Here is a 14,793-nt window from a genome sequence, read left to right on the forward strand (position 1 = left end):
CCATGGAGAAGTTCGGGCATTGCAGTATAAGGTTCGGATAATTTTTTTTTTTTGGTCCTTCGTGGCGTATCTCGTCAAAAACACCTCTTGATATGGAGTACGGCATTCCCTCCCGGCTTGTTCGGCAGATTGAAGGTGTACGACTATGTCTACTATTTCGAAACGATGCCAATTGAACAATTGCAGCCCTGTTTAGAAGATAGGTGGTGAATTGGGTTACAAGTCTGATGTACCTATCGTCGGGCCCGAGCAACAATATGAAGGGGAATGCAGCTAATTCAATTGGGCCAAGCGTATAGTTAACCAGGACATATGCTGGCAATGCTTGCGAGGTTGCGTTTAATCCGATTGATGCTCCTTGCCTTGTTGCTGGAATTTCTTGGAACTTTGGGGGCTGAATCGGAGACCGACCTAGCGAATTACAGAAAAGGATTTACTCACAACTAGACATAAAAATCATATACAAAAAATTATAGGATAATAACTTGGAGGGGTAATTTATGTTCCAATCTTCTTGTGCTGTGTCGCGTGCGTGCTTTCTCCCAGGCCAATTTCTACTGTACCTCCATACCGAGCACACGCAAAGGGTGCACAGGGCCCCTCCACAGGCCTGCAGACGATAATACGCCCAGTCTCGGCGCATGTTCACCGCAAGGAGGTGAGTTTATGGGTGCAAACAAATGCCGCATTTCACCGTTTTCCGGTCAAGCAATGGCGGACAAGTGCCCAATTGCTTGGAAGGCCCAAGCATCAGTTGTTAGAGAAATTGCATGGTTCTCCTGAACTTGCAGCGGGTTGAGTGTTTAGGTGCCAGTGTGTGGATCTGTTCAGGCGAGGAAATCCCTCAGAGCAGCCTAGTGCAGGGCGACTCAACTACGAGATGTTTCTTCCAACATGGCCTCAACGACGCCCATATCTACAGAGGTATAGCTGTACTCCGCAGTTATGTATGCACATACATACATTTGTGATCGGATCTGATATCGGGTGAGCGTTCCGGAGGATTTTTCCCTTCCCGGAGTCGAAACAAGCAGGAGAGGCCGGTAATCGTGGAAACGTCGATACAGAACGCTCGAAAATAGATTACCTGCGGCCCACTGACTAGAGGAAAGGCTCGGTTAAAAAATGCTTAGCGCCGGCAGTGGCCAATGGCAGCCCGGGCACGGCAGAGGGGTCAGGGAACCGCCGCGGCGGTACTGCGTATGGTTGTAACTGCCTCGTCATGTATTTTCGCCCGCCGAGCGTTTCGGATCCACCGAAAGCCCCGCCAACCTCCAGCCTAACCTGGACGGGCTAGCGCGGTGGTTCTGCCCCTTCCCGCTAAGCACCCATCGCAGCATCATCACTTCGCGGCAACCCCAACTCGGCCATTTGATCCCCTATTCTCCTCCTTTTCCTCTGATCTGCTCTCCTTTTCCTTCGATTGCTCTGGCATCAACACCCATCAATTCTTTCAACACTGCATAGAATACGCCGGCGTTTTGTGTTTGTCTTTATCTCGTCACGCTGGGCGGATGGCGAAGGTTTCATGCGTCTTTTTTATTTACGGTTGCCACGGGTCACTCTGACGACTTCCAGCCCCTCCCTTGAATAGACAAAAGCACCCCCCAGAAAAAGCTTCCCCTATAGACCTCACCCATGTTCACAGAACGCTGTGCATTCGACCATACAGATCCGTGCTCCAGCTCATGCAATACAATCCACCACCATCTCCGTAATGCACCCTTTCGACCTGTCCACCAGTCAGTTGTCGAGTTCCGGCCATTCCACCGCCTGAGTGCCGCGGAATGTGGCTCTTTAGAGGAGCACAATCCGCAGTGTTCTACTACGCTTCCTGTACACCATGCGGCGAGTACTTTTACAGGCGTAAGCGGAAGAGAGAGGCTGCACGAACCGTCCGAGATCCGAGCAGGGAGGGTATAGTCACAGACCAACCTGTCTTCTTTCACCAGCCATTTCCATTCACCACAAATTCCTACTGGAGTGAAGAGATTGCTCTCGGCCCCGGACCGCCGTCGCGAAAGGGACATAGAAATGGCACCAGCCGTACCAGTAGTCAGAGAAATCTGACCTCCCCTCAGCGACCGGCCGATCCGGAGGTTCTAACGGGAACGCTGGAGGGCCTCAAGAAGGATAAAGATGCGTTGAAGAACCCTATTGGAGATGCTTGGAATAGGCTTCGCTATCAGCGTGAAGATGAGGAATTGTGGGGATTAGAGGTGAAGGGGTCATCGGTGGGACTTTCGGGTCGAGGGCGATCAGATTCTTTCAACTCGTCCAAGTACTACATTGCCCGGAACCCAGAAGTCAACGATCTCCATCCTCCTGTTGTCTGTGGCCCTCGAAGCAGAGCAGAAACTCGGTGGATGTTACAACCTCCCCCCAGCGCGAAGGTCATGGCAGGGAAGGTGAGGGCTGAAACGTCGGTACGGCAAAGTCGTGATACCAGCCCTCTCAAAAGGCCCTCAGCCATTCCTGAAGAACCCGAGCTTTCCCCAAGCATTAAACCATCTCATAAGGGACGTAAACTGCTGTCAGGTCGATCACCTCCACCTATATCTCTTAACCCGAGCGAGGGCTCCCATGCCTTACAACCCACAACCTCCAGTCACCGAAAGACTCCCGAGCAACAGTCAGGCGATATTCTTTGCCCAGTCCTGTCGTTCGGGACTTCAACCGATTCTCTAGAATCCTCGATATCTAGACAACAAACGCCCCGTGCCCCACTTTCCACGATAGCGCCATCGTCCCGTCTACCCTCCAACACAGAAACATCCGGAAACGTTCACCTAACCTTATCTCCTACGTTGATCTCTCCCTCTAATTCTCCTGGCTCCCGAGCTCTTCAACGTGAACCCCTTGTAGCATCATCCTCAGCCTTGCTACACAAAACCTCCACCACCTACGCCGAAGATCGTCCATCGACAAACGACACTGTTGATAGCGGAAAGGCTTTTCGTTTTCGAACCCCATTAACACCCATATGGGCTGCTAATACTCATGCCAATAACCTTGATGATAACACTAAGCGCTGTCTTGGCTTGCGGCTAGAAGCGGACGCTGATGATTTCGACGACTTTCGGCATATTCAACCGTATCGATGGAGTATGGATATTTAGAACCTTTTGCCATTTGGCCTTGGAGAAAGAATAGTAGAAAATCGTTTACGGCTTCAAAATTAATTGCTTTAAACCGCTCTTTTATTGCAGCTATTCGCTGCGACTCTTTTACACCCTCCCTTTCGTCTCTTTTATCCCAACGCAAGCAAGTACGTTGTCTCATTAGCGTTTTTACCTACCGAGGCGATGCTTCGATGATCTTTGTCATCCTTTTTTTTTTCCCGAAAGGAAAAGAAGAAACCATGGCTCTTTATTCAATGATTGATAGCAACTGAGATCGTTCTTTTTTCTTCCAGTCCCACGAATCCTTATATTGTTAGATATTCCTTGGGAGTCAATGGAAAGACAAAGAAAACATCTGGGACAAGCCCCTTCAATGGCTGCATGCATATGGTCCGGGAAGAATACGGAGTACATATTTGACAATGCAAATACCATTCCTGCAATGCCCCACGATGCAACATACATGTTACCTGGAGTACTTTCAGGTTCGTATATGCATGAGTTAAACTGCCTGTTTGTCTTGAATTAGAACGGGAGTACGGAGTACATATTAATACACACACAACCCCAATGTTACCCGGCCACATACTCATGCAGGTCTAAAAACAAGCAAAGTCTACTCATGTACGTCACCATGCACGCAATATGTAAAAGCTGCAGGTTTCGACAAAGGGATTGTTACAACTGTCTTTTATATTTCTTTTTTTTTTTCTTTTTTCTTGAACCAAACATATCGAGCAGCTTTTTTTTTCCTTTCCCAGGCGGTGGAGAGACGGACCTTAATCTTACATAGAAAATGCCTGATCGAAGAATGCGAAGTGGGATGTGAAGGAAGCCTATAGAATACACTATTGGAAGGTTTTTGATACACCGTAAAGTTGCTAGATCCGAAAAGGAGCTTTTTTGTTAAAAAAAATAAAAATAAAAATAAAAAAAAAAAAAAAAAGGCAGAAAAGAAATGTTAGCATCTGAATTGAAGTAGTTATTCAAAACTGCAAGCTTTGTGCTTCCAGAGACTATTTGAAATTCCAATGACAGCTAATACCACCATAAAAAAAGACGTTGAAAAGGGTGACCTTTTTCGAGGTTGCTTGTAGTTCAGATCAGATGGATTCAATCCAAGGATTGGAATATGGGAAATGTGGGGTAAGCTGGCTGGTGCGCCAGGGAGGGGTATACATGAGTTTTGAGGGTGTCGAGGCTCATGCAACTATGCAGAGTTCCTTCATATCACATTGCGATCCAATTCCAGCTCTTCAACCTCAGTTTGGAGAACCGGACTCTTCTTGTGACAGTTCATGCGACAACTAGAATGTAATGTGAATGCAATGCGTGCAGTTGTAGTGCTTGGGGGAAGGGCTAAATTAGTAGACTTTTTTCTTTTCATCCATGCTGAGCTGTCCTGGACCCATGTTAACCAAGAGGAGGAGGCCGCCGCTGATGAAACAAATCCATTAGTAATCGTCCAGCTGGCGACTCAGACAAAAAGAAACGAAACACCAGCTAAGATGCATTGAGAATACTCACACGATGGAGAGAGTCTGGAAGAAGTCATATTTGGCAAAGTCCTTGTGAGGATGCTTGGAATGAAGCTGTGCGGTGTGGTCAGTAACTATCTCACCCAGTGCCACACCCTTTTCCACCCCTCTTTTTTTGATCGGAGATACATACTGTCCAGAAGTTGTTCACCAGGATGTTGAAAATGCTGAGCACCACGACCAAAATCGTGGCACTCCACTTAGCCTTGAAGCCGACGACAACCATAACACACGCGACAAATCCAAGGATGCTGACCAAAATTCTCCAGAAGCCCCAGGATCCGGAGAAAATGAAGCCGATGAACAGGAAGATGAGCAGCACACGTCCCGCGAACTGGACATACATCTTGCGGTCCTTCTCTTCGAGCTGAGGCAGGCCGGCTGGGACGAACTTCTTGCGGACCCACGAGTCTGAGAGCACCATGAGAAGACCCCCGATCACGCTGAGGTTTCGAACGAAAAAGGTCAAGTCGAGGACCAGACCGTATCCGAGGGCTTGGGAAACGACAACTCCAAGGAGACCGGCGACAGCGTATTCGCTATGTTTACGGGCAATAACAAAGACGGAACAAACCAACATGGCAATAACGTTCAGGAGAAGGAAGATATGAGAAATTCCTCGTGGGACTGTATAAGACGACAGCAATTAGCACCCGAAGGCTACACATGAGCTGCACGGCGATTTGTGCCGGCTAGAAGCCGGAAGGAGAGAGGGAGGGCGCCCCATACAGGATCGGAATTCGTGCAAATACGAGAGCTGGTCGCCCCATTGTGTCAATATGCGCAGAGAATCTTCGAGGAAGGTAACAACAATCAAGAAACGGCCAATTGCGGGAAGATATCTTTACCAAAACACATATTCTGGTTAGTTGCAACGTACTATGGAAAACAAGGTTGAAAAGTTGGCTGGGGGCGGGGGCACAAGGTCTTGGGGAAAAAGAAACGGAGGTGAGGTGTTAAGGGAGTGAGTAAAGAGGGCTTGAAATTTGCAGACATACGGCTTGATCGGGTCTGAAATGGTCTCCAACCAGTCTTCGATCTTGCTGGTCTGCTCACGGATCGCATCCAAGGGACTCGGGTCATTTGTAGCGTCAGCCCGACCGGGACCGACAAACGGGTTGCTGTGACCCAGATTGTATCCGGCAGTGCCGCGGATCTGCGCCATGACTCGCTCGGGCCCAAGCTATGTTGTTATTCAAGAATTGAAAGGATGAGTGGGGAAGGGAAGGTTGACAGTTGATTCCTCACTCGTGGCGAGTTGCGCGGGCGCGGGCGGGGGGTAAAGGAGGGAGAGGAAGAAGAACCCGAGATGAGACCGATGAGTTGCTGCTTCTTCACAGAATCGCAGGGGCAAAAATTGTGACAACTTAACAATAAAACAAAGGGGGAAAAGTAAAAAGGAGGGTCAGAATAGAAGAGGTGGGGAGTTGTGAGAATAAATGAATTGGGACAACAAGCTGTGAAGTGAGGACCGGAGGGTGCCCAGTACAGGCCACGATGCGATTAACTCTTGTTCCGGACGGCACTCGATGCTGCTGCATGCGGTTTGGTTGCCAAGCCCGCTGGCGGGCGATCATATCACGGGATCCACAGGGGATTAACATCGGACCGGGACAGCCATGGTGTCCACTGTGTCTGCAGAAAAGATGCAGGCAGGGAAGCGCCCTCGTCATAGTATACTTCTACTACTCTGTATAACTAGCAGGGATATATTGGCCATACTGACTCTGCAAAATGTTACATCAGTTGCTTCCTTCCAGTGAACAAACACAAGTAAAGAGGCCACGGAAGGAGGAGTAAGAGACGCTACACTAAACATCAATCACAAAAACACCACATCCCTACATCATGTATGCTTTGCCCCTTGTTCAACTCTCATCCCAGTGGCAGTGATCCCATATCCATAATTTGCCTTCTTTTGCTCAAGCAGTTCAAGATAAATGCTGCCATGCTCTCCAAAGTCACACACACACATATATGAAGCTGTAAAAGAATATCACATAGAACTATAGTATAAAGACAAGAATGTGGTGCCCTGAAAGGTTCATTCAAATAGTCTAGCTAACTTGGAGCAGGTCGTCTATAAAAGCTACATGGCAACGCTGAGGTCCACGGAGGCTGGTTGTTACTGGATCAGTCTCAGCATTAATTTCTTCTTTTCTTTTCTTCTTTTTTTTTTTTTTTTTTTTTTTTTTTTTTTTTTTTTCCTTTTTTTTTCGGGGGCGCCGTTCAACCAGCCGCCAAACCCTTTCATGTCCGCACCGAGCCGGCCGATCTATTTTGCTTGACCCATACACCCAGTCAAAGCTCTCAACTGGAGATATATTTCATGGCCTTTCGATCTATCAGTCCTTGGCGTGGATGAATATAAAGTTGGCATTGAAAGAGAGAGAAAGGGCTTGCGGTCACTGTACAAGGAATTTCTTCATAAATCCACACAACCCAGACAAGCCTGACTAGAGCAATGAAGCAAAAGAAGAGAAAAAGAAAAAAAAAAAAAAAAAGGAAAAAAAAACCGCCGGATTAAATACATACAAACAGAAGCAGTAGCAGAATACATTTACACATAGAAAAGAACATCACTATCAATTGCAAAATTGGAAAAAACAGAATCAAATGCTGGTCTTCAAAATGCTTCCGCGGAGCTCTTGAACTCTCCCTTTCTTGCTTCTGCATCAATAGTAAGGAGGCGAGGTAAGAAGCAAGCATACTTGGGGCCAGCATGAAGAAGCACTCAACATGGATGAAAAAACATAATTAAATAAAGACACACAACAGGCTCTCTTGGGCTGCATTTGAAGGTCATGAGTTCAGACAGGGAATTTTTTTGGTGTATCAAGGGTAGAGCTGAAATGTAGAAGAGAGGATGAAAAGGAGAGGGAATATGAGGGCGGAGGGTATAAAGATGTCACAGTAGGTGAATTCTGGAGCACCAGGAGATCAGCTGCATAAACAACCTTTGCCTCAATTATAAAAGGGATTGCTTGACTAGGAATGAAACTCCTTTTGTGACGATGCCTCATCTGCATGGTAAAAATGAGATTTAGAGCATACTTGACCTGAGACTCAAGTGGGATGTCCCTAGATCAACTGAAGTCGTATTGCGACCGTGCCGGAGAGTTTGTTTTGTAGAAAACCAGAAGCAGACAAAAGGACAAAAAAAACAGAGATAGCCTTAAAAAGAAAAAAGAAAACTAAACACCAGGTACACAAATGCTAAAATAACTCTTACATTGCATCAGTTGAGAAGAGCACGGTGAGGATTGCAATGTGAGTGCTGTTTGCCTGCTTGCTGATGGCTAAAAAGTGTGGAGAGTAAATAGATGCTGGCTTTCTTTGTTCTTTTCTTTTTTTTAATTTGTTTCCTGTTCACGCAGCCCATTCAGAATCAAGAGGATGGCCTTGCTCTGTCCATGTCTTCTCTTCTACATGGGGACGGCTCTTCACAACAGGTTCAGGTTCAGGCTTGACAACCTGGGCGTCTGAGGTGCTTGTATCACTCATTGCCCCACCTGGATTGTTTGCTCGGCGCCGGTCCCTTTTCTTGTTTGAAACCGTCGTCCATTCATTCTCGCTGCTCATGGCACTCAAAAGCCTGATCTGCTCTTCCTCTGAAGGTAAGTCATCCGTCCAGTTCCTTGGCGCTGCCGCTGAACCTTTGTTGTTGTTATTGTCCTTTGACTTGAGGGTAGCGTCCTTGGTGCCTGGCTCGAAAGTGTCAAGGAGCGCAGCTGGGGAGCTTTCGGTCTTCTTCACTCCGTTCATGAGAGCAGTAGGCGCCCACGCGTTTGAGGTTGGTGGCTTGGACTTCGCGGCCTCCTGGCGCTCGTGCTCGCGGGCAGTGTGGAGCTGCTTCTCAAGAAGAGCGCGTCTCTGCGTCTCCGCCTCTTGAACCATTCGCTTGTTATTCTCCCTCTTGATTCGCTGCTGTCTCTGTTTCTTGGTCTCCGCCGGTTTAAATCCATCAGACTTCTTGGTCTTCTTCTTCGCCTTGTGCTCGTCTTCAATCGATCCGGTGAGTCGGAGGACAGACGCTCCAGGTGCAGGTGCCTCGAGCATGTCGGATACGTCGCCAGCTGGCTTGATAACTGGGGATCCGATGGGAGACAGATCGTCATCTGCATCCCCTCCGGTCATCGAAGATGAAGCACTGGTCGAACCAGGCGCATCGCTGCCTCCCGTCATCGGGCGAGATACCGGCTGGGGTGCTGGAGTGGCCTTCTTCGAGGTACCGGTCGCGATAGCATTTCCTTCTCTCACCTTGGAGAATTGTTTAGCGAACTCGAGGTTGCTCATGCCCTCATCGGCAGCGGCAGACGTTGTGGCAGGCGCTACTCCCGGTTGAGGTTGAGGTTGCGGGGTCGGGGTAGGGCTACCACTGGTATTTGTCGCTTCAGGCGCCTTCTTCGGCTTGCGCTGTTTCAGCTTTTTAGTCGACAGAGAATGGTCTGTTTTCTCCAGGCTCGATCTGATGGAGGATGATTTCGGCTTGGGAGAACCCTTTCGGTAGTAGTAAGCCAGCCCACCGGCGACGAGAAGCAAAATCGCCCAGCGCAGATACGGATTCATGGTTTTGCGGAAGCTACACCGTTAACACGCGTCAGTCATATCTACGCCCACGTTCCAGATAGGGAGGACGAAAGCTTACCGCAGGGCAGTGGAACGTATGATCAGGTGTTATGAGGATGTTTCCAGCGGCGGATATCAACCAGCGCTGGCCTGTTGTGGGGACGGAAAGTATAGGGGGTGGGTGGGTTTGAGTTGGGGTCGATCGACCGGGTGATAATGAAGAATGGAAATAAGCAGGGTCTAGAGCGGCTGATCGAGACGCCCACGAAGACGTCCGGGTTTGTGCGGAGGTGGCGCGGGGGGGAAAAGAGAGAGAGAGAGAGAGAGAGAGAGAGAGAGAGGAAAAAGGGGAAAGGACCACAACGAAGCGTGAATCTCGAGAGGCGTTGCTAAGCTCCAAACGACGGGAAATAAAAGAAAAGCTGCAGTCGAATCAATGTTGCTCGTTCCTGAAAGGAAAGTAGGAAAAAGTACGGTTAGCTACCGCATGGAGAGAGACAATGTGAGAAAAAAAAAAAAATACCTACAGTTCTATGTACTTGGAGTCAAACCGGGAGCTGAGGTCATCGCGGTATGATAGACATGTCTCAACTAAAGGGAGGGCAGAGCAGCAGGCAGAAGGTTGGCGGAGAGCAGGAAGAAGAGGAGAAAGGGAAAGTCAGAAAGGTGGGAGTGAAGGTGACGGATGAGTGATGGCAGAGTGATCGGACGCGAGGTCGAACTGGGGGTCGGGGTTGCAGAGGGAGTTGTCCTGTTGAAGGGGGTGATGGATCGCGGTTGGTTGAGGCCAGCTATCCAGAAATCCACTGTAATCAGTACCAGAAACATCTGGTGCGCTAAACGCTATTTGGATAGGCGCGGTTGTTGAGGGTGACTAGTGGCAGTGGCGGTGACACTCTCATCGTTGCCAAGTTCCACCACGCAGTAAATCATGACATGATCACGGAGGTAAGCCAGTTTGAACACGCGTGCAGAGAGAGAAAGAGGGGGGGGAAGGGGGAAGGGAGAACTTGTTCTCTGCAGATATTCGAGCAGAACATCCTGCAGGGAGGGATCTTGAATCTCCTGTGAAACTACAGAGTCTACTCATGCCCAAGCTGGTGAAGCTGTTCTGGAATCTGGACACATCTTGCGAAGATCCCGGGTGAACTAGTCCCTGCTGATTAACGAGGTGTGAAAATATCCACAATAACTTGCATAATGAGGACCACAGTGGAGGAGATAGACGCTCTCTACTCTGTATGTATGTATGTCTGTATGTTGTTAGGCGACGTAACCTAAACTTTGTATCTTGCACAAGTCCTGCACGGGAACGACCTTGAGGGTTGGAATATCCGACCGAAAGTTGTAAACACGGTATGGAGTACGTATTTTTTTCAAAAAATCATTCCGGAATGCTGCATGGAAGAACTCTATGACAGCCTTCTCAGACGACGAATGACAGGGGTTGTCCCTTGCATTAGAGGGCACATCTATTTTGCCGATAAAAAAAAAAGGGCTTAATTCTCCCTTGGGTGCGAGGCGGCCACGGCGCGCCGCTCCATTGGGTGAGCAGGCCCCCCACTCCCCGTTGGCGTGGGCTCGAGGAGGAGACAGGCCGCTCGGATGGCAATGTTCGGAGGTTCCCCCCAGGCACGGAGTACTTTCTACCAGCGCCTTGAGTTTGTTAGTATTCAGTTACATGTATTATTACCATATCTCCAAGATCGAAGCCCCCCAGCGCCGCCACGAGGGAGACAGAGACAAAAAAGTGTTGGCTTATCTTCCCGATGCTACGTTTCTCTTGCTGGCGAGGCGGAATATCCCGTCTAGGGGTCCTGTCCTCGGTCGTCAGCCAACGGAATTCTGGGCCGGCCCCCTGGCAAATCACCAAGTATTATTCTGCAACCGGGTCAAGAGTCTAGTACGGGGGACGGGAGGCGGGATGCGCATATAACGAGGAAGTCTTCACACGCTGCAGAAGAAGAATAATAGAAGAGAGGGAGGGAAAAAAAAAAAAAAAAAAAAAAAAAAAAAAAAAAAAAAAAAGAGGTCCAGAGGCAACATCCTTCGAGGAGGACCTGTCACACGAGGACCGTGTGTGTGCGTCTTCAATGGGCGTCGCGGCGGTGTGGAAGCAATTGAATCATTGATCGTCCAATCAGCAAATCGCTAAAACTAAAAATAAAGATGATAAACAATACGGAGGCAATAACTCATTGGGAGGAAACAGTGGGCGGACGCTTGAGACGCTCGGAACGCGTCGGCGCGGCGCAGCGCTTCGGCTGTAACGGAGCGCAGGGAATTTCGGAGTGTCCCTGTTTTTGTGGGTGTCTTGTTGCTCATATTTCTCGGCCACGATTTGTGTTTGGGGGGGGGAGGGGGAGGGGGAGGAGGGCACCGGGTAGCGGAGCGGTGATAATCCTGACGAAAAACCCGGGCGGCATCTGAGACACTGTTGTTTTATCACGGATTTCAAGGGGATGATATGTGTCTGGGGGGGGGTTTGCTTGACAATAGGCGAGCACACCACACATCCACACACAACTAGCGATGGAGTACTCTGTATGTACTCTGTACACTTGACTGGAAAAAGGAAAAAAGAAAAGAAGAGAGAAGAAAAAGGAAAAAAAGAAAAGAAGAGAGAAGAAAAAGAAATAATGAACGATGATTCCACATCAAGCCAGACGAACCGCCAGACAAGTTAAGCTCTTGGAGGAAATTCAGCCAGAACCGTGGACATGCCCGCTTGAATCTGTCATTCATTAACTCTTTAGTTACAGTATGTATATCAAAAAGGGAGAAACTTCGGTCCAGAAACGCAAACCTTTTCCCTCGCCGCCACCGCCGTCACTGTCCACCCCACTTCCCCGCGCTTCCGCTTCTTCATTTTCCTTGATCTTTATTTCTTTTTTTTCTTTTTCCCATTTTTTGGAATTCCTTTTTTTTTTTTTTGTTGAATCTTTTGCTTCGTCGACATCTGGCTTTAACGTATTCCAGCCCCGTTGCCCTCCTTTGATATCCTCGCCAGTCCATTAAGATAATATCTGCGTCACGTCACCACAACGTAGACCACCCACTGATCCAGCCTCGTGCCCTGTGGGGGTTTGCGCGAGTCTCGGGCCTGGCCGGAGAATACTATTTGTTAACTCCTATCCACTGCGACGACTGCTTGTCGGAGACCGGCAGAGAAACAGTAACAATAATCCCCGTACGTACGGGAGGGCGCAGGAATTGTCTCTGCGTCAAAAAAAAAAAAAAGAATAGAGACGGCATTTTGTGACAATGGCTCCGAAAAGCAGAGTCATTATTGATACAGATCCTGTGAGGCAAGGCCTGATTTTCCTCTGGTTTTGTTCTTCTGGTGTGCCCTTTTAAATCTTGTAACTCCTGTTCCCGTCCCGGGTGGTGTATCTGTACATGGAAACATTATGGGACGGGACACATGTCGCTGTTTCGTGAGTTCGTGGTGATAACTTGCATATTAAAAAAAAAAAAAAAAAATGAAAAGAAAAGAAAACAAAACAAAACAAAAAAGGCAACAGGGCCAGCAAAGGTTCTAACACCATTTTTTCCTTCCCCAGGGCATTGATGATATCCTCGCTCTTCTTCTCGCCTTCTCCTCCAAGGCAGAGGAGATCGAGGTGCTTCTGGTCTCCTTGACCTTTGGAAACATCGAAGTGAGGAGGTCTGTTCCAATTTCTTATCAACCTCAACCAACTTCATAGAACATGCACATACATACATATATATATATATATGTGTGTGTGTGTGTGTGTGTACATGTACGTATGTAGCAAGGGGAGAACTTACACGCCTCATTTATAGCTGTCTTCGAAATGCAGTCTCTATGTTCCACATCATCGAAAAGGAGATGGAATGGAGACACAACCGCGGATTGGCCCCTGGCTTCGAGGCGCTGATGGCGTCCAAGCCGCTCATGGCCGTCGGCGCCGAAGGACCCTTGGCTGGAGAGAAGATGCTGGCGGATTATTTTCGTAAGCTCAGGATCCCCCTTTTCCAAACCACGTTGAAGGAGCTTGGTCACGGTTCACCCCTTCTGAACAAGGTGTTGGGATTTTTAACTTTTTTGGTTTCTTTTCATATCTAGACGGCAAAGATGGCCTCGGTAATGTCCATACAAGTGTATGTCTTTGATGTGCTTTTTTTCTTTTGAGCGGAAAGCTGGAGTTTCTAATCGTATACTGCTAGCATCCCCATCTCACGCCGGCGCAAGGATGGGAGTCTTTGTTCTCGCCTCTGCCGGCGTCGGTGGAAGAGCTGGAGGCTGCCGCTCGACGTCATTCGTCATTCATCGCGTCGACGAAACCAGCCTACGAAGAGATGCTTAGGTTACTACGGGAGAATGACCCCGGGACGATTACGATTATAGCCCTTGGACCGCTGACCAATCTCGCGTTGGCGGCGGCCGAAGACCCGGAGACATTTCTGAGAGTGAAAGAGGTGGTGGTGATGGGTGGTGCTGTTGATTGCCCTGGAAATGTATGGAACCTTTGGGTGTGAGAGAGAGAGAGATAGAAAGAAAGAAAGAAACAAAGAAAGAAACAAAGAAAGAAACAAAGAAAGAAAGAAAGAGCAAGAAAGAGGAAGGGAGAGTTGATTCAGAGGAACTGATGCTGACCAGATATATATCTAGGTAACTCCCACGGCGGAATTCAACACATACGCGGATCCCGTGGCGGCGGCTAGGATCTTTGCGCTGACATCACAGATGCCGCTGTCGACCATGCCGCCGGCAGACCTCCCGTCGGCGCTGCCTGTCTATCCCGCGACGCTGAGCAAGCAGCTCAAGGTTAAGTTGGTGTCTCTCGACGTGACCAGGTCTCACAACCTGACACGCGGGCAGTTCCGAGACCGGATCGCGTCCACTGTGGCGACCGGCTCGCCACTGGTGGAGTGGACATCTGCGATCCTGGAGCACAGCTTCGCCAAGCTGGAGGCCATGCACCCGGGCCACGAGGGCGACATGGCGGCGCTAAGCCTCCATGACCCGGTGTGCATCTGGTACGCGCTTCTGCCGGACTCGTGGCAGTGGATGCTGTCGCTCGACTCGCCGCTGGACCTCCGGGTCGAGACGACGGGGCAGTGGACGCGTGGGATGTGCGTGATCGATAGACGGAATCGAAAGCGGCGGGACCACGATGACCCGGACGTTGAGGACAACGGGCTGTGGTTGGCTAATCGGTCGGGGAACCGGGTTGACTGGGTGGTAGGAACGCCAGGGCCGGATATGTTTGCGGGCTATGTCATGGATCGGCTGTTTGTGAAGCACCAAAACTGAAAAACCACCACCCCCAAGTCACACCGCCCAGCAGAAGGAAGGGGAAAATACAGGAGTATTTTGGATTAAATTAGGAGATTCTGATCACTCTTTGAAACCCAAAAAAGAAGAAGAAGAAGAAGAAGAAGAAGAAGGGAAGACAGTGATGGCTGTATCTACAGAGTACTCTATAATGTGGTGTTAAAAGCAGCATTCAACTAGTTAATCAGAGGAAAGAAAAAAAAATTAAAATTAAAAAAATACAAATATGGTGAAAAACACAAGACAGCCTGCGTCTCCGTAG

The 14,793-nt window shown here is 48.9% G+C and overlaps 4 protein-coding genes across 4 annotated transcripts; 2 read left to right on the plus strand and 2 right to left on the minus strand.

The window, feature by feature from the left end:
- The first annotated feature begins 1,397 nt into the window (after positions 1–1,397).
- Positions 1,398–3,572, plus strand: D8B26_006681 (uncharacterized protein). The gene has a single exon (XM_003070131.2). It carries the CDS (start codon positions 1,788–1,790, stop codon positions 3,117–3,119), a length of 1,332 nt encoding a protein of 443 aa, XP_003070177.2. The 5' UTR covers positions 1,398–1,787; the 3' UTR covers positions 3,120–3,572.
- A 284-nt stretch (positions 3,573–3,856) lies between these two features.
- Positions 3,857–6,106, minus strand: D8B26_006682 (uncharacterized protein). The gene is made up of 5 exons (XM_003070132.2): positions 5,659–6,106; positions 5,390–5,502; positions 4,794–5,287; positions 4,650–4,714; positions 3,857–4,559 (listed from the first exon to the last, which is right to left on the minus strand). Exons 1-5 carry the CDS (start codon positions 5,823–5,825, stop codon positions 4,487–4,489), a joined length of 912 nt encoding a protein of 303 aa, XP_003070178.1. The 5' UTR covers positions 5,826–6,106; the 3' UTR covers positions 3,857–4,486.
- Positions 6,107–7,016: 910 nt separating this feature from the next.
- On the minus strand, positions 7,017–9,909 carry D8B26_006683 (uncharacterized protein). Its single transcript, XM_066125258.1, has 3 exons — positions 9,757–9,909; positions 9,309–9,678; positions 7,017–9,242 (listed from the first exon to the last, which is right to left on the minus strand). Exon 3 carries the CDS (start codon positions 9,227–9,229, stop codon positions 8,030–8,032), a length of 1,200 nt encoding a protein of 399 aa, XP_065981340.1. The 5' UTR covers positions 9,230–9,242; positions 9,309–9,678; positions 9,757–9,909; the 3' UTR covers positions 7,017–8,029.
- A 2,241-nt stretch (positions 9,910–12,150) lies between these two features.
- Positions 12,151–14,727, plus strand: D8B26_006684 (uncharacterized protein). Its single transcript, XM_003070134.2, has 6 exons — positions 12,151–12,532; positions 12,793–12,896; positions 13,037–13,206; positions 13,320–13,354; positions 13,421–13,711; positions 13,866–14,727. The coding sequence occupies exons 1-6, from the start codon at positions 12,494–12,496 to the stop codon at positions 14,508–14,510; spliced, it is 1,284 nt and encodes a 427-aa protein (XP_003070180.2). The 5' UTR covers positions 12,151–12,493; the 3' UTR covers positions 14,511–14,727.
- Positions 14,728–14,793: the final 66 nt, after the last annotated feature.

The sequence above is a fragment of the Coccidioides posadasii genome, chromosome 3 (genome assembly GCF_018416015.2).
Source record: "Coccidioides posadasii str. Silveira chromosome 3, complete sequence".
Lineage (NCBI taxonomy): Eukaryota > Fungi > Ascomycota > Eurotiomycetes > Onygenales > Onygenaceae > Coccidioides > Coccidioides posadasii.